The following is a 24,287-nucleotide window of genomic DNA, read 5'->3' on the forward strand; positions in this document are numbered from 1 at the left end:
CAGCTCAAAAAGAAAAGCAATGTGAAACATAGGAAAACAGTCACACTATACTCACTGCCCAGAATCAGCATGTGACAATATTCAACATGCATTACTTTTGAGCATTTTGGAGCTGTGAATACAATGGCACTTAATTAACATTAAAGTTGAAATGGCTTCCCTGTTATCATACGCTTGCCAGGGGACACTCAGCCCCAATACAAGTCATGGTCAACTTGTGAATGGAAGTTTAATACTCTCCTTTGAGCTCTGTTGTTGGTCTCCACCAGCTCCTGAGAGACATACGGCTCTTTCACCTCGATAATCTTCCATTGTTCCATTGTTAATGGAAGTTGCATACTACAGTATGTATTTGACTATCCTTGGATTAGTGCTAGCAGTAAAACCAAAACAATATGGTATATGGACATTCCCCATAGAGCTGAGGGGAGGTGTAGAATCGAGTGGTAATTATCTCAGTGTTCACCGTTACAGCAGCCATCACCTTTTCAAATACCAAAACAATTTCACATTAGCAGCGCGGTAGGGCTCATCACATCATTACATGGGTTAGCAAAATTACAGGATAACCTTGAAAGACAAAGGACTTCTTGGCAAAAATGTGAACCACAGACCAACGCAGTCATATTCCCCCTGGGCCTAACCCCCGCCTCTAAAAAAAAAAAGAAAAAACTAGACTTGAATTTCCCAACAAAACCTTTAACACAGAACTGTGGTGACTGCCTCCCTCACCCAGATCGTCTACCTACGGCTGAAATTAGATCTTTTTCACACCATATGGCTGATGATGTTAAAAAAACACTGACAAACTCTGCCCGGTCAATAAGCTGGTGTTGGCGTACAAGTTCTACCAGTCAAGTCCAACCTCTAAATATAGGCCAAACTTTCTGTCCGCACCCTTGGCTATTTACAGCATGTGTCTCCGCAACTTTGCTGGGCAGCCAACAACCCCAAACGTGGAGGCTATGTTATTGAGGGCAACGCTGCCAGTATTTTCCCCCAGTTTTTGGTGTGGCCTTTAGACAGATGATTTAAAACCATAGATCTACAGTGTGCTACACATGCACATCAGATTCTTGTAGTTGGGGGAGGGAGTTTTGGCCTAGAAACAATAGAGTCAAAATGTCATTTCACAGTATATTTACTTATATAGAGTGACAACAGTGTAGCCGCCTCAGGCACATTTTCAAGAGCAACAAGTTTGGATGCAGCCCTGCAAGACTTCCTGGCAAGAAAGTTCACGAGTGCTCGTGTGACAGCTTATATCAAACATTGGCACCTTATTACAGTAAGATTGCCAGCTACCCATTTACTCTGGAGTGGCCTTACCGCAAATCTATATAAAGCTATAGTAGAGCAAAAGATACAATGAACCAAAACATTATACGAAGCGAGTAAAAAATCCAACTTCATTCAAGTTACTGGCCAAAATTACCATCAATATGAATGCTCGTGTGTGTACGTGAATTTGTGTGTCTTCCCTGTGACTCACTAAGACCTCACTCAAAAGGTTATTTTATTATCAATTACTGCTCATTTCCTGCATTTGACTTCTTGCCCAAATCCGCCTTCAGATTCTCTCAGACCTTCTCTGCCTCTCTCTCACGTCATCTTTTATTCAAAAATAATCATTGAAAACATCTAATATTTCAGCACCACTTTTATGGTAAACTTAACAACACTTGATAAGCACTTTCAAACCAGTTTCCTTTGTAGTGCTGGGAGTATTAAATTAATTGCTTTTATCACAAGTGGAGGAACCCAAAAAAACACACATAAAACAGGGAGCCAAACTGCCCCTCTATTCCAACATGTGGCCTCATGTTAATCCCAACATTAGTCTCCCCCCCCTCTCTCTCTCATGTGAAAGAGTCTGTGAAAGCCTTGGCAAAACTGGTGCTTCATCTCCAACTTCTGCACGTTTTTCCCCCATTCCTCTCCTGCTCACGGCCAATTACAGGCTCTGCGACTCGCGGGAAGGCTGCCTAAGCCAATGAGAAAAGAGGGAGGCTCAGCTCAGGCCGCCTGGGGTCCCTTGGTAAACATTTAAGGCCTCCGTGGTCAACCGTCCCTCCACTACCTCTACCCTACAACACACGCATTCACTTCACACTCACACAGATGCAACATGAGCGCATCGCACATGCACACACACACACACAAGCAAACATGCACAGAGATCTAGCCCTAGCACCCCACTGCCAGCACCATGCTTCTCCCATGTTTCCTTAAATCCTATTAATCATGTGTGTTTGTTCCAAAGGAGCTGACAAGTGAGGGAGGAAGAGGTTAAGACCAGATGGTAAGTTTGTGCAAGGGTGAAGCCAAAGAAAAAGAAAGGTTAGGGGGCCAGAGGTCACATCATGTCTGTGTTAGAGTCCCTTCTATATCTGCAGAAGGAAACTATTCACACACGCACAAACACACAAGCAGAGCTATGTTGCAAGCTCAAGTTTAGTTTGAGATTCCACCAAGAGAGAGCAGAATGTGTTGATTTCACTAATCTGCACGGGCAGCGGTTCTCAAACTGGGGGGTTCTTTCTTCAAACTTATGAAGAAACAATAATGAAGTAACTTAAGTCTCTGTTTTGCAAAATCTATCCAGTTGGGCAATTCTTATTAAGTCATATCTGAAATATGATATCGCTTGTTGCTCTTGAATTCATTATAAAAATAGTGGGAGAGGTTTGGTGCAATAAAAACATTCGATTTGGGGCAGCCTGACTTGACTTGACTTTCTTAGTCTGATATTGATTTGTTTTTGGGCAATGGTGCAGGACAAAAAGGTCCATGGTGTGAAAAGACGGAAAACAAACTAGGATTTTCAGTGTTTAAACACAAGTAACAACTCAACTCGGCTTGACTTAACTCACCTACGGCACCATCGTGCCTCACGATCAAAGAGTGTCACCTAAATGCAGCATGTTTTGCGATGACACATGAAGTTACTGTGACATCACCTTCAACACCTATTAGTATTTGCATGTCACCAATTGTGTCAGGTGATAACAAAATAAGCATACTGTTGCCCAATGGGGAAAAAAACCCTTGTGTGTCACAGTAGGCTACTTAAGGAGATGGTGTAGATTTTCAAATGTTCCATTACTAGAGATTTTCAGTCCTTTAAAATGAACAAACTCAAGAGACAGAGCATTTCTAAATGATTATCTATTATAACATTAAAATGCCCAAACATGCAAATATATAATTATGTTGAGATTAATAAAAAATGGTTTATGAATGATTAATGGATTTGAAAGTGGCCTGTTATATTTATGGCCACTAAGTGTTATGGAGCAGTATTTTACAAAGGGGTCTGTGTTTTGTTTATGTCCTGTATGAGAAAAGACATCTGGTATAAAAACATGGATATTATTCTTAAGAAAACTCCAGCATTTACAAATCAGTAAAGTGATTAAGTTTTTTTTTCTTTTTCATATTGAGCTGCAAGGTACATTTGTAACTTACACACATGGTTGTTTACTTACTTAAGTGAAAAGCAGACATAGATACGCTACACCATACACTCATTACCACGATTATACAAATACATACATCCACGCACAGACATAAAAGAACAGGAAAAAAACAAAAAACAGGTGGCCCTTAAATAGGATAATGACCCCATGCTGGGATGGACCCTCTCGACACTGACAACCCTCAAAGAGTCAATCTGTGTGAGACACTCATGTGAAACAGGAATGTACACACACTAATTAAAGCAGAGAACATTTGTGTTAATATAAGTCTTAAAGGGACAACGAGGAGTTTTGGAAAAGCGAAGCGTTTTCACACTACATTTATGAGCCTCCGCACACACCGTGAAATTCTTTGACCGGCGCAAGACGGACACATGTTTTCATTCATCAATAATTAAAGTCAGAGGTTCGAAGACGATCACATACCGTCGTAGTTCCGACCATAAACGGCGATTCAGCGGCGTTATTCTCATAACTCGCCATGAAACCGAAAGTAAAGAAAGCTGGTCGTCTCGACCAGCATCTCCGCCACCACTAATAATAACAAAATAACGATAGAGACAAAACGATATATTTATCGAAAATGGGCCCATTAACAAGTGTGGGTAGCGTAGATTCATCCAAATTAACGCAATACTTTTTTATAACCAAATAGAAACTCCTCGTTGTCCCTTTAAATAGTTATATCTTCCGACGGGAATCACTTATATAGAGTGTTTGGTCTGAAACACGGGTCTGTCAGTCACTCTGCTCTGCTGTAAGCCGAGGAGAAAACTTTCCTTGTATCCTACAACCTTTATCCAATGAGGAGAGAGAACGGCATAAAGGGGCGGTCCTCTCTCTGTGTGCAGCCAAGGGATGCGGGTGAATGTTGTGACGCAGGGACGAGGGCGGGGACTGCTAACTCCATCGGCTGACAAGAAGTTAGCCAAAACGACCGGATCGCTTACTTCTGCTTTAAGGCAGAGGACTAACATTGCTCTTAACAGTTTCTCTTTTTGTTTTATCTTTCTTTGTCTCTACCTACAGTTATAGTAGTCAACTGACTGGAGTTTTGTGTTTGGTCCTGATGAAAAAGGGAGGGAAAGGCAGACAGAGAGTGAACATCATATCTTACACTGTTGATGTTACTGCATGTAAACAACAACAAAAAACAACATGTACAAAACTCTTCAGAGCGAGTCAGACACTCAAAGCCAACAGACAAAGTATTTCACTTGACCTCAATGGTCAAGCTTTGGGATGCTAACGCTTAAGGTACACAATTGTGAACATCTATGGTGAAATCGATAGTCATTTATGTAAAACAACTGCATGCGTACATTGCACTGAAAGACTTTTCGGCTTTACAATAACTAAAAAATTTAAAACGTGCATGTGCTTCGGTCAAAATTTCTACCACGTTTTGTTGCCTTTGTGATCGTCGATGCAAGTCAGTGACATGTGGCTCTCTCCATATGCAGGTATGTTTGTATAACAGTATTTCTTTGTTTGCATCAAAATTCAGACAATCCAACATGCCTCAAACTTGATTTTATTACATCTTCTGTTGGCATCACACTCAAGGGTAACCATAGGCAAATATTAAATGTCTGCCTATAGAATGGCATGTTAAAGACTATTTTTTAGGAGCTATAGCCTAATACTTTTGGTGACAGATGTGGAGGAAAAAGGTAGAACTGTCTGCACATCTAAATTTCAGACAATTAGTTTCAGAGGCTATAAAAATCCATGCGACTAAAGGCAATGATCAAGTGATCATTGCCTTTAGTCGCATGGATTTTTAGAAATATCAAACATTATAAAGACAGTGCAAATACATTACCCTCTCAGCGGCTTTAAGCATTGTAAGGACACTTCAAGTCTTTGAGTGTGAATGTAATGCACCCCATTAGTGCTCTCCTGGCTTTTCATTTAATTTACTGTCAGTTCTTTATTATGTCATCCTTTCGTCCTGCATCTCATTCATTGCCAACTGTCAAATGCAATGCTGTTCCAAGCTGACAGTGCTTACTGCTTATCTCGTTGGGCTTATTGAGGGCTAAAAAAGAATTAAAGAAATATGTGAATCAATGTATTATGACCTGGTTAATTACCTTGGAGCCAGTCACTGAATTACTAACCAAAGCTACAAAACGAAATCCCAAACTATGCATGGTCTTTTGCCTATAACCAACGGCAATCAACTATAATCACGGGATAATGTCCATATAAAGAATGCATTTGTGACACCACAAGGCATTTGTATTTGAATACCACAAAGACTAAATGCTTTTAGTTGATATACTAATGTTAGCCGGCAGGGGTGTAAGCACTAAAGGAATGAATTCCCCAAAATATAACATGTTCTTAAAAGAGGGCCATTGTGTTTTCTTACATTACACAACTTTCCTCTAATGTAACTAGTCAGGTTGTGAAAACTGTGAAATTTGAACCCAATGCATATTTTAAATAAAAAACAAAAAAACACAGTCCTTCAAACATAGTACCTCTTTATTCATTCTGCCTCAGCGAGGGGAAGCTGACCATTTGACAGACACAGGATATTTTTCACAAATGTTATAGAGAAAAATATTAGATTTTAATACTGTCCTTTCAAATTAATCACGTTGTCAATTAATCATGATGAGCACACGTACACAAAACAGTCCAAGGTCCACTGCTGAGTCTCTCAATAATTACACAGTCATGCAAATAGATTTTCTGCCCTCGACCCTTCTTTTCACTGCTAACCTCTTTCTTTAAAATAAACAAAATTTGAGTAAATACACCACGGGCCTCAACATGAGCCTGCATGTTGAACCAGACAGTGGTGACAAGAGCCAACGTTTGCATTTCCAGAAACTCTTAGACTGGAGTTGGGGCCCAAAAACTGCAACATCCTGATGCATTAATTAACCTAGGTTCACAGTAAGTTTATATATCGTGTGTGTGTGTGTGTGTGTGTGTGTGTGTGTGTGTGTGTGTGTGTGTGTGTGTGTGTGTGTGTGTGTGTGTGTGTATGTGTATGTGTATGTGTATGTGCGTGTGCGTGTGCGTGTGCGTGTGTGTATCTGTGTGTGTTCTCAGGCATTCAAATCTGGCTACTGGATGGTTCTAATGTCTCTTACTCTTATTTCATAAGAGGGAGTGGAAAACTCAGAGTCAGCATACTGGCATGAGAAGAGCCTCTGCTGGAAGCAGATCAGGACACACATCTGCAAACCCTGCTACAGTCTGTGCGTGTGGAGGCAAGACAGAGAAAGCAAGCGGGTGTGTGAGCATATGCCCGTGCCCATGTATGTAAATCATGTGTGTGCATTAGAACGAGAACAAGCTGGACAAAAAAAGTACAAACAAGACTGAATGCAGAGGAGGCAGGGGAGGTGTGCACTTGGACAGAACTGAAAATCGATCTTTGTGGAAAATGTCTGGTTTGCTGCATTCCACTCCGCGTCTGTGTCTGTGTGCGCATGTGTGTGTGTGTGTGTGTGTGTGCACATCATGTGTCTGTGTATCTTAATTACAAAAACTAATAGTTGTCAAGTATTTTACCCCAAAAATCTGACTTCATCACCTGTTGTTTTTGGTGACAATAATCAAAGTCACAAGTGAACTTACCTGTATTTTGGGGTTTTAATGATTTACTGCCTTTTGAATGGGAATCAGTGTAAAAGGCTGTGAAGTTCTTTCCTATTGAGAAGAACATAACAATCTTGTGTTTTGAAGGACTAAGTATGTAGCCTACCTGCTAATTCGCTCTAAATCCTGCTATTTTCTCCCTCTGTCAGACACACGAGCACATCCTGACAGACGTGCGCATCACTGAAGACTAAGTGCAAATGGATGTGTGTAAAAAGTCTAATGGTTTCCAGAGTGATACTGAGTCGTCAAAGGGTATAGAACATAACAGTGCTTAACGTTGTATGTGGGTGTGTGGCAAACACAGAGACAGAAACTGCTGGAACTGACGTCTCCTCGCCTCATCTATTAAAACACCTTGTAGCCTACTGTTAGCTGATGGATGCTATAATGGCTGCCTCAATGTAGTTTCTCTCTGCATTAGTGCCCAGTGAACCAGTACTCCAACAATAAATCCCTTATGTGTTTAGCTAAGCGATATATTCAGTTCAATATTATCAGAAGATGCCATTTTAAAGAAAAGAACACGGTGGAGATTTGCACAATATCACATGTCAAACAGTGTGGGAGATGTCTGATGGGTTTTTTTTTTTTAATGACTTGGCCTCTAAACTAACATAATCCAGTTGGATATAATAAACAGGCTGCATTTTTAAACAGCTGTGTGGTAATGACCTGGAGCCATTACAGAGGAAGACTGCAGAGAGAGCATTGTTGTTAAGTTAATAATCAAATCACAGCTAAATATATGAGACCCAACAGAGCAATAAAACCACCTCTAAAGAAAGTAATTACCCTGCTGCAAGGCAAAAGAAACCATTTACGTAAAAAGAATTTTGACATAAAGCCTGAATGGGTCAAACTGCCTTAAAAAAAAAGGCAAGGTCCTCTGTAGCTAAGTCTGCTCATTGTATCTAATCACAGAGTGGTGTGTGCTTCCTAATTTAAACAACAGAACAGGAAAGGTGTCCTCCTGCAGTCAGTGCAACAGTCAGCCAATAACTGATGAAGAGCAAACAAGCTGAGAAGAAAACAGAAATGTGAAAGCACAGAAAAGTGCTAAATGCTCAAGCAGGTAATGAATGCAACACGGAGAGAAAAACAGAGAGGAGGGTTGGGATAGGGATAGGCACACTTCTCTTACAGCCAGTCTTTGGTGCTAATAGGGTGTCATGAATTAGTCTTGCAGAGTGAAAACAATTCAACAAATCCTTTCAGAATCCCTACACAATTTCTTCCTAAAACTAAGCTGTTTGATTCCTCTTTCACACCACTGCAAACTACTAATTTCCTTCGGAGACAGTTATTAAAGAAGGCAACACCACAAGCTCCTCCAGGCACCTTCCGATTGACACTTTTTAACTGCAGCATTTAATTGATCACAACACCCAGAACATCTAGTACATGTCAACATAAGCAACCATGCAGAATATTTCTCATTAGATTCTAGGCTCAGACAGATGTTTTATCATTTAAAAAGCGAGATGTTCTGTAAACAGACCCAGCAAAAGATCTCTTTAGAGCAAATATTTCTCCCTTTGGCTTTCATATTTGTGCTGTCATTATGTTGTTTTAAACAGACCAAATAAAACTCTGCTGTCATTATGGGAACAGGGGAGGAGGAGGAGGGGGTAACTTGCAAGGAGAAAGGCTACATCCGCCAAAATCAACCATGGCTGTCACTTCATCCCATCCCCGGTCTTGCCCAACTGCTCCACAACATCAAACTGCGGCAGAACTTGTAGACAACCGCAAGTTCCTGAGATTTTAATGTGCAGGGGGGCTCCCGTGAACCGTGTCAAGCAGAAAGCGAGTTAAAGTTTATGACTGGTCCCATTTTCTTTTCTTTCTTTTTTTTTTGCAATAGCCTGATGCATTAAAAAAAAAGAAGCAATTTGACCAAAGTTTCAAACGCCGTGCGTAAGCTGCGTAAAACTGAGTTTTTGAGGAACGAGCACAAAAATATACATTCAACGCTTAAAAAAACATAAACGCACTTACCTATCTTAAGAAGTCTCGAGATGTTAAAAACTGCAAAGACAGGGCAGATCGACTTTTCAGAAGTTGGTCATCTGATGGCCAGCACCGACAGGCACGAAAACTCCTGCTGCTTCTTCACCTCAGCCTGGGCGTCCCGAGTAAAGGTCTCTCCGATCGGGATTTTCACATCACCCGAGCATTAGATTGGGTGGGAGGCGGATTCCCTATTGACGATTTGTGTTATAAGGCCTTATCTGCTGTTCAGTTCATCATCTAGCCTACTTTCAGGGCTGGCTGCACACGCCGAGACGCTGAGACACAGCGAAGTGTGTGTTTCACATGGCGGTGAAGCGCCCTCATCCGCCAGCAATCCACTTCACTCCACTCCACGATAAGCACACAGGGGACAGCCAGAGAGAGAGAGAGAGCCTGCCGGGCCAAACTTCCAAAATAAAACCCACCACCACTGTCACGGTTTCTGTTTGATGTGCTACTTATATTAAGTGGCGAATAAGCATTACAAATAATAAATAGACATTTCATTGTATCATATCAAAGACACCAGCCTTAAAAAAAAAAATAATAATAAACTTGAGGGTTGTGGAATACTAAATCATACCATTTGTGGGTAATTTCCGTTATTTTTTAAAGACTCTATCATCATCATTGTCATCATTATTATTAGATTGGGGGGAGCTTCTTTGAATATGTGGTTGCGTCAGACAACAATAAAGTAGTCCCCATATAGGCCACTCTGTTAACTTTTATGCTAAGAATGTTTAGCCTAAAAACACATTGGAAATGGCGCGACACTGCAAGTTTAGCCTGTTCCTATACAAATGGCATTCATTGAGAAATGCATACCCCCCTTTTGTGAATGGCTGTACTGAAAACTATAGCCCCTATGTCACGTGCAGGGTCCACTGGAAAAGTGACGCCACAAAGAGGCTCGCTCAGATTTTTAGCTGTCAATGGACATAGGACCTCAACCCCCAACCCAAAAGACATCAATGGTATGGACGACCCGCCCCGACACGTGAGAGAAAAAAACACGCCCATGCACCCAGCTGTTGCTGTTGGGCTGAAGGTTTTCTTTTGCGCATGCATGTAGGCCTCTTCCATCTGCCTGCGTGGACCTTGTGATTCTTTCCTTTTCGATATTTAGCCTCCAATCAATGAAGGCAAACAAACATCCATCAGTGTAAACAAAACCATTTGCAGTAATAAAAACTGAAGCAGCACAAAATAAATCTGCAGAGCTGCTCCTACCCAAACTTACTTGACCTTAAACTTAACTCTTTTTTTTGTCACAGTTATATTCCTGTCAGCCTAATGGTGTAAGTGGGTAATGTAAACAAATGTGAACTGGAACAGATGAGAAGCACCAACAGTTCAACAAAAGACAAACAGGTTATATGTGCACAGAGGTGGACTGGGTGTCTGTATTCCTGCCTCTTGTTTTCTTCCTGCCAATGCACCATTTCTTAGTTGACATAATTTGTGACATGAGGGGGCAGAAATGGAATTGGCCTGTCTGCACCAAGCATAGGCGTCCTTGTATTTTTATATCCCTGTCCTCTTTCCGTTTACAAGATCCACAAATTATGGCCTAGCTTTTCCAGGTCCTCCAGCTTGAAGTGCACATAAAAACACTGGATGAGACACCAAAGCTGTCCTCATGTACTAATACTGTCATATACAACCTGAATTTAGTGTGTGGTCAGCATGCACTTACTTACATTATTTCAGTATTAAACAAAAGCAAAATGCAATACTGGAGTTACCATCGGAGGGTTCCCTTTCACTGGACTTGAGACACTTGATGCATTAATTACCAGCAAGAATAATGTGGACAAACAAATGGGATGTATTAAATGACCCTTGACCATGCATTGGTCAGTTATGAGGCAGAGAGCTCTGATTGGATGAGAGTGGGGGCGTCCATTGAATTAGTTCCTTTGTTATGGAATACTCATTCCTGTGTTTGTGTGCCCTGGGTCATCATGTGGACTTATGGTGTATTGAATGTGACAGCAGAACAATTCTAGCCCACAGACCGATGCCACTGTAAGGGCTTCAACTGGGTTTCCTCCAAGCCATAAGCCTGGCAGTTTACCCTGAGTTGGATCTTTGGGGAGTGACGATCATTAGAGTAGTAACCATTAAAACATTTTTTCCTTAATGTCACTTTTTTTGATCTATGATTATAGCAGGTGGCTTCTTTGGAAGATTAAGCATGAATTGCCCCAGTTTGAAATGAAAAAAAAAAAATAAAAAAAATACATGTTAATGTTCCCAGTTAATTTTGGACAAATGAAGCAGGGGTTTAATGATACATGAAAAAGAACAATGTTGTTGTTGTTTTTAGACCTCAGAAAATCAAAATCTTTCAAATTTAGTCAAATGTATAAACATTTGTATGATCCCTATACCTTTGTCAAAACAGTTAGCACCAAAGTTTTAGAAAACATTTGTCAAACTGAAATACATTTTTAAAAGCTCGCTAGTGGGGCAACAGAGTTCATGTGAATAAGTATTTATAACAGGGAGGTTGGAGGACCAGTTAAGGAAATACAGTCTACAGTGCTCAAATGTAATGTAATTGAGGAATATGTCTCACAGTCACAGTTTCGTTTGTAGGTTTTTAAATGCAGAAGAAATGGAGTTTAACATTGCTACTCAATTACTGTTCAGTTGATCAATCATCAGTCAATTTTCAAAAATGATCTTGTTAGTTTTTTGGATGAAAAATAAAATAAAGTCAGAGATTTCACACTACAAAATGCCATATATTATGGTTGTTTTACACCACTGTTTAGTTTTTCAGCTTCTGAGCCACCGAACTGATCGTTGTTGTTTCAGGCAACTATACAGTATGCCACACCTGCAGGTAATTTCCTGCAATAGCATGCCTTTCAATAGATCTATTTGTGTTTGTCTGTCTATTTTTATTTTCCACATAATGAAAGAGTGCCCTTTGTGTCATCCCTTTCAAGTCACCTGTAATGCATTTAGTACTGGATCAGATTGAAAGTGTGGCCATTCACAACTGTGTCAGCACCCTGCTGCCTATTGGATTAGGATAAAAGAGAAGCAATGGCTACAAGGGACACACACACACACACACACACACACACACACACACATAGAAATAACAACACACACACACACACACACACACACACACACACACACACACACACACACACACACACACACACACACACACACACACACACACACACACACACACACACACACACACACACACACACACACACACACACACACACACAGAAATAACAACAACAACAACAACAGCAGCAGTAGCAGCAAAAGTAAGGATACATCACTGTGCTCCTGGTTCTGTATCTTCTTTATATGGAGCTGTTGATAGGCTCAAAGTGATTCACAAATAATTCACCACTAACAGTTCTGAACCCTAATCCAGTATTACGAGCCCCTAACCTGCCATATATATGACAGCAGGGGTTATGTAGCGACGAATGCAGTGAGGTAGGGAGGAAATTGAAGTGAACTGGTGAGATTGCATGGGATGAACAAGATCCACAGAGTATCAGCATGAGAGCCCCACCATGTGCAAAACAACACAATTAAGAGGGACGCTTAGCCTAATCAGTGAATGCATCATGCAAATGATGTTTTTTTTTCAATGCCTACTTTAATCTCGGCTGTTATCGTGGAATACAAATCAGGGACTTAACTCTAATGAAAGGAGGAGAGAGTGAAAAGGGTAGGATGGGACAAAGGTGATAAAGAGGAACAGCAGGAGATGGAGAGGGTGATGTAAAAAGAGGAGGTCTGAAAAGGATGGTGAGACAGAGCTGGTTGGCGTGATAACTGTATTTACCCGTTTGCACGGTGCTTAATGTCATCTTCATTCATTCAAGTCAAACACTTATTGACATGGCAATAAATCTTCATTAGATTAATAGTCGTCACTGTGTCCTTTTAGGTTCTCTCATGTCGTGTCTACTTTATTTATTCTAATCCAATTCTAACCTTTGCTTGAAACAGCTTGATTTTTAATAAATTAACTGACTGACATAGAATGAAATTCAATGTTATGCACCGCCACAAGCGTCAGCCTTGGAAAGTGCATATACATTTTCCACAGAGGCTTAATATAAGCAGGGCAAGGGGAATAGTCATTGTGGAATTATGGATATTGGCGTACAATTGTTGCTTTTAGAGTGTCCATCCCACTAAGTATTCATGGGAATGCACACAAACACTATTTTCAACTATTTTCAGTATGTACTGAAAGCAAATTTTAATTAAATAAAAAAATAAAAATAAAAAAAAGCTTCTTTAGCCATCATACCTGGGTGTATGGGTCTCCATATTCAATATTTGACTTATCTTACAGACACTGAATGAATAGTAGCATGTAAACCGATTCAAACAAGGCCATAAAATGAGACATTATGCAGGCCCAACAGCAAGAAAAACTTCAGTTTCATTTAGTGGGGATGGCCTCTGGGAATATATAGGAAATACCTCTGCCAAAACATTCCTCGTGTTGCATAAGTAAACAGACTGTCTGTGCAATACAGAGATTATTTTTTGTTCTATTGCCTCTGGCTGTATAAAGAAGTTTATTAAAAGTCTGTTGCACCACAGGCACATGTCTCTCTCCCATGGCATTACACCAAACCTAAATCACAGAACCACTGAGAGATCTAAAGCTATATTAATACATTTCATCACTGAATTTGACTTTACTTTTCAATGTCCGTAAAGGCTTTATGTCACAGAATACTGCCCTTTTTTTTCCAAGAGTAGTTTACTCAAAAGACAGCATCCTGATGTCTCAATGAACTTCATTATATGTCTCAACTGTTGCAGATGTCTTGCTGCTGGAAACTTAGGTCAGTAAATTGGGGCTTCTTCCTTGTGACATCATATTATATCCCAGAGGCCCCTTTTGGTTGTGGAAGACAAGAGGCAGCTGGACGTCTGGTACTCATTCGCCCATCCAAAACATGTCCCAGGAGTCTCCCCCACCAAAACCCAGCAATGCACTGTTATAAGGAGACGTGTGCTAATGGTTCACAGTCTGCTGTCTAAATAAACAGACCATGAAAATATTCAATCTCAGCAAGTTCCAGCAGTGGATCCAACACATCCCACACAGTAATGTCATTAATTCTGGTGCAGTTTCTTTCCATTAGTTTGCAATCACATCAAAGTAGTTAATCTATTGACCACAGCTCGTTCACTTTTTCATTCATCGAGACTGTAACCATTTTACACATTCATCCCTTTTGCCAGTGGCCAGTCTTAGTTCAGTGGTAGGTCTCTTCCTTCATTGGCTCCATCAGGATCATAAAGTAATAACACAGGATTAGTTAAAGTTATTCCCTGCATACCTGCCCTAGAAACAGGTTCCCATGGCTTATATGTGGTCCACCTTGAGTGTTGAACCAATTATGTGAGCATGAGTATGCACATATGTGAGCACTGGCACACACACACACACACACACACACAATGGGTGATAGTGAGGACTGAAGAGACAGACATCCTGTTTACAGTGAACACACAGATATGGTGAGATGTTAAGTTAGCCTGTCTCTGTCTCATGCAGAAACACACAGACATACACACATACAGCAGCAACCATCATTTTCCTTAAAATCTTACCACGGATTGAGAGAAAAAAAAGATTGAATCTCTACTTCACCAGTATTCAGCTCAGCTTAATGCACCTAAATTGCACCAATTATGGTCCGATTCTAAATCTGTGCCTATGAAAATGATTGTTGAGGCCAAGGAACCTACTGATGGAAAGGCTGTGGGGGGCATTTTGCCAATGATTTGTGGTTACCTAGGGGACTAGAACAAAAAGGCACCAGTGAAGCACATTATCTTGTCATCATGCATGTGTGTTCACATGCCCTTTTGACATGTGAACACAACTAGCAGAGACGCTAACTATGCAGCAATTGGCCATTTTCAGTGGACAAACACAAATATTAAGGGCGTGATGATATAAGTGTTGCTATAACACTGCAATTTGTTTTTAAAAAGTGGACTTGCAATTGCTAACCAAGAGTGTCTGAATGAGGGCATGTACCCCCATTTTGATATGCTGCCAAATGACATGACAAGCCTCATGTGCGGATGCTATTAAGAGGCAGATTCTCAGTACTTTTCTTTCAGAACAGTGCATGTGAATTGTGTGCAGGAGGTAGTGTTGCATAAAAAACCTTTATGCTGTGGAAATCTGAGGCACTTCTGTGATTATTTCAAAGATAATTCCTAACATTTCATATCTCTGTGGTCATGGAATCTTTTCATTCACGAGTCAAAAAGTCATTTAATACCTGGCTCCTTGGAGAAGAGAGTTATGTCTTTTTGCGGTATTACATTTTATGATTTGGCTTGGGTCGTATTTTTTTCTTTTGACATAATTTAATATACTCTTGGATTGCCAGATTTTTCCTATTTGGAAAACATGTTAGTAATAACCCAGCACTTAATAACTGTTACTTGGTGACATGCAGATGTGAACTCAACTTTACATGCCAGTGGTGACCTCAGAAGAAAGCAACCACAGGGCAAGAGTGTGGCACATTAGTTGGATGAGTATAGCTTCCACCGCTCACATATTTTTGAGTTGTGTATATGTGCGGAAAGAATATGCAGTTAGAAAAACTTTACTCATGTACAAATAATTGATTTGTCATTGCATTTGTTTAGCAGTAATGAACTGGTTATTCAACAATTATTTAACAGTGTTATCAACACTGTAAGAGAATAAAAGAGTGAACCACCAATGGATGCTATTATAAAACTCTGTAAATATGAAAATATTGTATACAACAAAGTAATTGTGCAACAAATAAAACCAGAATAACATGTGTAAACACTTAAAGTTACAACAAAAAAATTAACTGAAAATACGTAAATTGTGTACACAATTTCTTCATTGCATTAACTTGAAGTATCAAAACAAAATACATCATCTTCATTTCTTGCATTACAGTTCAGCTCTAAATGTCACATCTGCTGTATGAGAGTGCAAATCATTGATGAGACAGCCGTGGGTTTTGTCTGAAAGTTACATAAGGCTGACTCTTTGCAAGAAGGTTGTTGGCACAGATTCTTGACTATAAACATCTCAGTTCAGAAGAAAATGAACCACCAACATTTTTGGCAAAAGAAACCATGTAAATTCCACAAACAGAAACTATTTTTAACACAAGTCTTTTTTTCATGTACTGACATTATGACCCTTAAATAAAAATGTCATATGTCCAAAATGTACAATGTCTACCTGTTTTCGGGCAGCAGCACTAACTGATTCAGTGGATTGGTCAGCAACTCAGCAATATAAAAAAAAAGAAGTTTTTACATAAAGCATGTGGATTTAGTGATTTCTTTTTTTAATTTTAGTTGTATACCTCTGCACCTGAACTTGTTTGTCTATGTACACTACTGTAGAACTGTCTAAATTGTACAAGGACTGCCCTTACATTCACAAAACAACCTTAACGTTAGTCTTTCTTCAAGTGAGCGGGGCAAAAAATATTGTCAACATCCCAGATGCTTGTATAACTTTCTGTCTTGCTGTAATTCATTTAAATACACCTTACTCTGTAAATAAGATCATACTCTTTATTAGGTCTCCCACATGAATAATAGTTAGCAAATCATCCAATTCATTAGATTTCACAGGCAGCACTCTCGCCGCGAGACATTCTGTGTACATACTGTAGTGCGTCATGCTGTCGGGATGAAGCAGCAATGAGGTCTGTAGTTCTGATTTGTCCGGCAGCAGCAGGAATCGGGGAACTAGCTACCATAGAGTTTGACGCCAGAACATTTCAGCAACCAGGAAATGCCATCCAGAAGACCTGACAGGGATTCTGCCACTGTATCCTGCACCTGTTAATAAAAGAGAAACACAAACGCAGCTTAAAAATCTGGCATAAACTGACATGGAAGGTTGATCATTAATATTATAGTTGATCAAATATCAATCGATTACCATCCAGGGGTTAGCTATTTGGGTTAATCTGAGTCTCTTTGCCATGTCAACACATGGAGTACGAAGCCGGTGGCCGGTGGTCCTGACTGCTTCTTCTCTGGAGACACAGGACAGCACCAGAAGAGGCCTGGATGTGGACCCCCCAGCTGGATTCAGCACAGCCCGGATCTGAGCCACCTCAGACATCCCTCCATCTACAACAAATTTGTTCATGCAATTGTCCTGTCTTGATCATTCAGTAACCAAAGTGGCAGGCGAAGAAGCTTATATAAATGGTCTCATCTCACCTTTCCCGGGCTCTGCATTGGCCACAAAGATGAAACCATCCACCACTTGGCACACCTGCTGCACCTGGGGTGCAGGGCTGTAGATTGGGCAGCCTGAGTCATCTGTTCCTTCACATGTAAAAAGTTTATTACTAATGCTCTGCTGTTCCACTCTGGCTCTTTCCCTCTCTGCCCTGCAGAAAGAAAAAGTTTACGACTGTGAAATATCCTCAAAAATAAGCAGAAAAAGCGATTTATGTGGTAACTTGAAATGCAACAGCTTTACCTGTTGGTGGAGTACAGAGTCAGGATATTAAATTTGTGCTGGTTGTTGAACATGTAACTGATCCCTGAGCCAATTCCTAGGATGAGAGTGTTCATTAGTAATTTGTTATACTGTGTTACAGTGTTCTCTGCTGATAGTAACTGGTTAGAGGGCCACTACTGCCACCTAATGGTATGAAATTAACCCTACAACAAGAAGGATAATGTGTTTTTAATGCTTTGTCCCCAGATTGAGGCAATATTTTCATTAAAACAGTAGGCCCTATTTGTTGTAATTTATAGTCGTATAGGCTATATGTACACAATATCAATGATGGATTGATATTGTGATTGAGTGACAGCCTCTTCTAAATATTAGGCCAGCATTTCATGATTCATTTTGGAGTAGTTTTGTCAATACTGATGTGGAAAAAGGACAAGGAGAAGTGTATCCTTCATCATCAGCACTAAACATCAAAGTTACTCACCATTTATCTGTCTGTGTGGAGTGCCCGACACAGGAAGCACATCTGGGGCATGCATGAGCCTTGTGACCAAAGAGACATCCAGGTGCTCCATGCCAGGGCCAAACATGGCATAACGTGGTTCTGAGGAGGACGGCACAAGGGACTGAAAAAATGAGGTCACAACCTCATACGCTGGCCGTGAAGGAAGCCACTGTTGTCTACAGGATGGGCAGCCTTTCAGGTATCTGCTCAGATGAAGACAGTGGTTAGAAGAACTTCATGTCCAATCAATAGTTACCAACGGATCCTGGTACAGGTAAAAAGAAAGAGATACCCACTCTGACATGTAGTCAAATTTCAGTTCTGTCCCTGTATTCTCCCCTTCTTGTCTATCATCCAGACTCTCATCTTCACTGACCAGTGGTATGTCCAACAACTCCAGTTGGGGCATGCTCACATGATCAATAGAGGACCAGGAGGGCATGTCCCTCAGCAGGAAATATCTCCACAGTAATGGATCTCTAACCATGCCCCTCCAGTAGCGACTGGTGGCCCCCAGGTGGCAGATATCCGCAGGAGACAGAAGGGTCATGATCACAAACTGTAGGTCCACCTGCAGGGCAGTATGGTGCATAAATTATTGTGTTTAATTGATTGTGTACCCATGCGGGCTGATTTATTGCCTTGTCTGAACAAAAAACAGACATATCGAGATTAATGTTTATGTCATGGAGACCGATAGAAAACAGTGGACAGTCAATACCAGCAAATCTATTAGAATACAATTATGTTTTGTGTGATATCACAGTCTGCAAGCCATCAGATAAGAGTAATGAAGTACAATATTTTGAAAAGTTTGAAAAGTAGGGGTGATTGGGAATGGCTGCAACAAGCGATGGTTGCAGGAAGTCTTATTTCTAAACATATTCATACCCACTAGTCTCAGTTAGACCCTCCAGTCACCAGGAAACCAGAAGAGACTTTCAACATCTTCTGAAACACTCAATAAAAAAGGTTGTTTTTTTGGATATGCGATTTCATCAACTGTATTTTTGGCATATGGCCTTAACCTGTTAATCAAAATTAAATTAATCAAAACAGAATCATTGTTTTGTGGACTAAACAAATTAACAAACAAAATCCAGAACTGCCAACTTAAATAGCCTAGCCTACATAAAATAAGACAAACCCATCATCTGTTCATCACAAGCAATAAAAGAATTATGTTTTAATATGCTGCAACCATCCCTAATCTGTGTTGCAACCGTCTATGGTTGCAACTGTCCCCAGGGGTTGAGATCAGATAACATCTGAATCCTTCCATTCCAATGAATATTGTTAATTACATGTCATATCATATTCAAATGGATAATCAGAAGACAGATGTAAGTCAGTTTAATTGGTCTCGTCTCAAGAGTCTCTGAGAAACTGAGACAACAAACACATTCTCTTACTAAACACACTGCTTGATGGAAAGTAGCCTACTGTATGTCATCACAACTGGGCTCACTGATCTCTGATCACATGACGTTCTGAGATTCTTCTGCCAGTGTTACGAGCTGTATGAAGTCGAGATTGCGCAATTGTTTAGTAATTCTGAACTTGATGAATTATACGTGGATGTTAAAAGGACCGCAAAACACTGTTAGCTACTATGGTAGGCTAGTTAAGTTAAAAGAAACGCTCCTACAAATGAATCGCGACTGTCTCACCGGTAGGCTGTCCAGAAATCCCGGCTGTGACTCTTCTTCTCCGGTGTCTTCGACACTTTTGTCATCTTTGACAACTCCACCAGTGTTTGGGAAATATCGGTCTCTGAAGCGTCTGAGGCTGCGGATCACTACAGACTCACTCAGCTGCTGGATCTTTCCTGCCATGTGTAAAAATAACCACAGCAGGCTACATTAAGTGGACTCAGCGAGATGACAACATCCACGGATGACAACAAACATTTCCGTATTACAGTTCCTTGTTGCTGGCGGTAGTGTGGCACTGTGGGTATTGTAGTTCCACAGAAAGTGTGCAACTGATCCGAATGAGTTGTAATGCAAAATAAACGTTTTTCTTAAAACAACGCGCGTGTTTATTGTCAACAAGGACATAAAAAACAGAAAATGATTTTGTCCAAACATCACAGATTCTCTACTTATAGTTATACTATCAAAGTTACTCAAGTGGCAGAAAAATGGAACTTGCAATAGATGGGAATACAAGTGGCGCATTACAAAGCTGGTATGAACAGATCTGATCATACTTGAAATGGTCATGAATACATCATTGTCAAATTGTTTTTCAACACCTTTCTTTGCCTTGTGTGTGTATTTTTACACACACATACATATTTAATGTATATGCAATTATAATATATTAAAAGCATAACAAAAATGGCAACAAAACAATAAATAAAATGTTACTGTGCAATGTCTCTTCTTCCAGCTGAATTATCTTTAAACTTGTAACAATCTTAAAAAAGGAAAAAAAAAAAGGTAAATGTTTATTAATAACCTTTTTTTTATATTAATATTAATGTTATTATAACACATTCTTAGAGCAAAACAAGTGCCCCAGTCAACAGTCTGTAATCAGGATGATAACTGCTTTTTCAGCAGGACAGGGCAAAATAATTATTCATCAGCCTCCCCTGCAGCCCCTGCCACTTTTACACCACCAATGTTAAACTTTCTAACCTCTCATTCACCTGCTTTGGGCAGGGGCCGATTGGAATTGGATTAGGTTGCCTGTAGACACCGATCCAAAGACCCCCCCACGCCCCCATACTCCTTGTGCCTCCCCTTAACCTTCCACAACATTACATCCCGCCTGATGGGTTCAATTTTTATTTGGTGTTGACACATATTTGAATACTGAACTTAGATCTGTGCCTGAGGCAACTTCAACACAGGAGCAGCCTGGTTCACTGTAAAATACTAAGGATTTCCTTGGCATTTTCTGTGTTCCAGCCCTGGCCCTGCAGGGGGCCCTCACAGGCAAGCACATATTTGTTGAGGATCTGCGTGCCAATGTCCCGAAACTGGAGGCGATCTTCTTTCCGCTCCATTGTGTCGGCGCTGCAATCCTCATACTTGACTGCCCAGAAACACATTTCCCCAATGTACATCATCGTCAACAGGTGCGTGTCTGAGAAGATGCCTGGGTGAAAACATGGGCAGACAGTGAGTATGATCAAATACAGAGCAGCACAACAGTTTCTGTTATTCAAAGATGAGCAGTGACATATTTACCTTCAGACAGGAAGCCTGCTGTAGCAGTGTCATGGAGCACCACCCCATCATTGAGCTTCACAGAGTTTCGCACCTGCAGCATCCGCATCAGATAGCGCACACCTTCCTGAATACACTGGATTAGAATATCGTCAGAGTCAGATGAGCATTAAGCCAAATATCAGCATATACCAAGAAAAAATCTTAGACACTTTATTGCTGTTTTCACCAAAAGAAAAAAGAAAAAAAATTAGACAAGCCCACATATGTGTTTACAAACACAACTTAATGAGTATGTCTGTAATCTTTTCCCAGTGTGGTACCTTAAGGAATGTATCCTTGTTTTTCTTGATCCACTGTTTTCGTTGATGAAGGGTGTGGCAGTACATGTACAGCAGAGCGCCGCGTCTCCAATAGAGGCATTCTAACAGCTCTAAGCCCAACACAGACTGCACCTACCATAAACCAAAGAATGTGTCACACAAAGACAGAAACACATGTATAAGTGTGGTTTATGAGACCATAAACAAAGTGAAACAAAAGTGGAACAGACAACTTAATAGGAATACCTAAGTATAGATAGACCAGATAGAGAAAGTATACAGTACAGTACAGACAGGGTCTGATGCATTTGCAATGGTACCATCCTTTCCATATCTTTTTTCCAAGGTTTTCGGTTTCTCCTGCACATTTGTGATATGTTGTATCTATTCTATATATATTTTTTACGCACTATCGATGTGTGTTTTATTTGTTTTTATTCTATTTGATGTCCTGATGTTTGCACTGCCTTTAACCTGCTTTTAACCTAGGAGCACACCATTTTGTCTCCTTGTACCCTGCATTAAGAAATGACCAATAAAAAACCTCTGACCTTTTTTTGTTGTTGTTGTTTTATCTATCTGTTTTATCTTCTTTTATCGTGCTGTTCTCTGTCATCTCGATTTCATTCTAGACACTTTACTGATCACAGAGTACAATGAGGCACATGAACACAAATTCATTTTGAGACACACATACAGTATACAAACCTCTTGTGCTGGTGCTAGCCTTCCAGCCAGAACCTCTGGCTCAGTCAGGTCTTGCAGAAGCTGCTGGATTTTAAATGGTGAACAGTCCTCAGGGAACTCCTGGTCCACCAATTTATTCTCTTCATAGAATGTGATGTCTAGGATGACCTAAATAAATGATGAAAAACAAATAAATACCCACACACAACAATAAATACAACATGCAAGAAAATCAAGAAACATTTTCAATCTGTTTAAATTGTCAGACAGTGTTAACTTTTCTCATATCATGAAATTACTCAAATGTGTTCTTCAATTACAAGTAGATGAAAAATGATTATATATCTGCTAAGAAGTGGTAACCACTACAGTAGTAGTTTTCTTCTTCAAAACTCATGTTAGAGAATCTCTCATGAGCAAACATAATCCAAGTGTCCTTGCTAACATATACAGTAATCAATTTCTCTAAAGCCTATGAGTGTTCATTTGCCCAAAATAGATGCCTCAATACTGGTAAACAGTGATAATCAAACATTATCAAACTTTTTCAGGCTTAGATCATTCATGTCACATAATCAATACCACTTCAACCAAAGTGATTCACAATATGTAGCTATCTAATCACTGATTCTGTGACACCTTTGACTTTCCTCAATCTATGCAACCCTTTAAAAATGTGTACTAAGTTTAGTAACTTTCTCCACAGCTTAAGCAAACAGTACAGTGTCACTCCAAATGCTAAACTGGCAGGTCTGGCTTGAATGGAAAAATAACCTACAGCAATTTCAGCAATTTATTACACCTTCTCAAACTTCAAGGTATTTCTCCCTGTTCTCCTCCCCATATACTTTACTTTCAAGATCACCTTGGCTGCATGGAGTTTTAAAAAGGCATTTTGCACATTTCTAATTTTACAAACTTTATGAGTAATGGAAGAAATAAAAATCAATCATAATTAGAGTTTATATATAAATAAAGAAGTTTGATGTACTAAAGTACCTGTGTGTAATCTTGAAGCAGCTTGGAAAGGTTGCTACTCTCCCCTCCTTGTCTGTAATAGCTTTTCAACTTGTCTAGTATGGCAGACGCATTCTGTAAATAGTCATCATCTGTGGAAGAAGGACATACACATATTACCAATTACATACGGTATGTAAACACCGGTCTGTCTCCACCGTTACACATTTAAGGCAAGTGGAAGGCTAGCGTTTCATATTTACACAAATTGGTTTGCAATACAATTGTTATGACGGGTTAAGAAGAGATCGTATCATCACAGACTGACAAGCACTTTGATGATGCAGTAAGTTACACAAATTTAGCAAGAACAGTGGATTCAAATTTGTATAACTTACGTCTGATAAAGTTGATATGCACCGAAAAACACGAAGGTACAACTCAAAACTAAGCGATGGCATTTTATGCCAGAAGGATCTAACGTTACTCTCAACCCCGGTTTATTTAGCATGATGCAGAATCATGTTTCAGGGTCAGCTAAACGTTTGTCAACAATCATGCACGTTAGCTAACATTAGCGAACTTGCGCTAGCCGTTTAACTGGCATACCTAAATTTCCAAAAAATAATAATCAGACAGCGAGCACACATTATTAAATTGTTTGGGAGTAAACAATTTACCACGGATTAGATAACCGGTAGTGTGAGTATAGTTTGTCGACATGCAACATTTCATCAGACAACAGCTGTTGTTATGGTTGCAAGCTACGTTATCTAACGTTAGCTTACCCCTGCTAGTGGGCTAATAAACTGAACAACAACGTTAGCAACGCACTGCGGGGTGCAAATGACGACCACAAGAGAAAACAAATCACAACGTCTCGTCGATACCTTGCTTTTCAGCTCTCAGACTAGAACACTTGATGTCTAACTCAAATATCCTTCTCTCCAACTCGAAACCTTGTCGCCTGTAGTCGTCGGCCATGACTAAAACTATTCATCACGT

General features: G+C 40.1%; 3 protein-coding genes across 4 annotated transcripts in view; all 3 read right to left on the reverse strand.

The window, feature by feature from the left end:
* The window catches only part of ghra (growth hormone receptor a), a 30,044-nt gene extending 20,573 nt beyond the window's left edge, over positions 1-9,471 (reverse strand). The window contains exon 1 of the mRNA XM_083979318.1: positions 9,102-9,471. The gene's annotated coding sequence lies outside the window, so the exon portion shown is untranslated. The remainder of the gene's footprint in view (positions 1-9,101) is intronic.
* Positions 9,472-15,830: 6,359 nt separating this feature from the next.
* On the reverse strand, positions 15,831-20,070 carry fbxo4 (F-box protein 4). 2 transcript variants are annotated; one of them, XM_083978966.1, is made up of 7 exons: positions 19,807-20,050; positions 18,433-18,639; positions 18,116-18,339; positions 17,650-17,725; positions 17,385-17,557; positions 17,098-17,291; positions 15,831-16,994 (listed from the first exon to the last, which is right to left on the reverse strand). In XM_083978966.1, exons 1-7 carry the CDS (start codon positions 19,869-19,871, stop codon positions 16,902-16,904), a joined length of 1,032 nt encoding a protein of 343 aa, XP_083835092.1. In that variant the 5' UTR covers positions 19,872-20,050; the 3' UTR covers positions 15,831-16,901. The 2 variants fall into 2 exon arrangements, with proteins under 2 accessions (XP_083835092.1, XP_083835091.1); XM_083978965.1 differs by having other exon boundaries at positions 15,836-16,994; positions 18,433-18,707; positions 19,807-20,070.
* A 91-nt stretch (positions 20,071-20,161) lies between these two features.
* On the reverse strand, positions 20,162-24,285 carry rimoc1 (rab7a interacting mon1-ccz1 complex subunit 1). The gene is made up of 6 exons (XM_083978967.1): positions 24,173-24,285; positions 23,325-23,434; positions 22,347-22,493; positions 21,639-21,770; positions 21,337-21,451; positions 20,162-21,244 (listed from the first exon to the last, which is right to left on the reverse strand). The coding sequence occupies exons 1-6, from the start codon at positions 24,264-24,266 to the stop codon at positions 21,009-21,011; spliced, it is 834 nt and encodes a 277-aa protein (XP_083835093.1). The 5' UTR covers positions 24,267-24,285; the 3' UTR covers positions 20,162-21,008.
* Positions 24,286-24,287: the final 2 nt, after the last annotated feature.

This window comes from Trachurus trachurus (genome assembly GCF_905171665.1).
Source record: "Trachurus trachurus genome assembly, chromosome: 9".
Taxonomy (NCBI): Eukaryota; Metazoa; Chordata; class Actinopteri; order Carangiformes; family Carangidae; genus Trachurus; species Trachurus trachurus.

Excerpts from the sequence above, each read along its gene's own strand:
- fbxo4 (XM_083978965.1), bottom strand. The coding sequence starts at position 19,971 with ATGGCAGGAAAGATCCAGCAGCTGAGTGAGTCTGTAGTGATCCGCAGC. Across the intron at positions 17,558-17,649 it reads ACTCTGTACTCCACCAACAG|GGCAGAGAGGGAAAGAGCCA; the intron begins GTAAAGCTGTTG and ends TTCTTTCTGCAG. Across the intron at positions 16,995-17,097 it reads AAATAGCTAACCCCTGGATG|GTGCAGGATACAGTGGCAGA; the intron begins GTAATCGATTGA and ends TTTTATTAACAG.
- rimoc1 (XM_083978967.1), bottom strand. The coding sequence starts at position 24,266 with ATGGCCGACGACTACAGGCGACAAGGTTTCGAGTTGGAGAGAAGGATA. Across the intron at positions 23,435-24,172 it reads TCTGAGAGCTGAAAAGCAAG|ATGATGACTATTTACAGAAT; the intron begins GTATCGACGAGA and ends CTTCTTCCACAG. Across the intron at positions 21,245-21,336 it reads AGCAGGCTTCCTGTCTGAAG|GCATCTTCTCAGACACGCAC; the intron begins GTAAATATGTCA and ends GTTTTCACCCAG.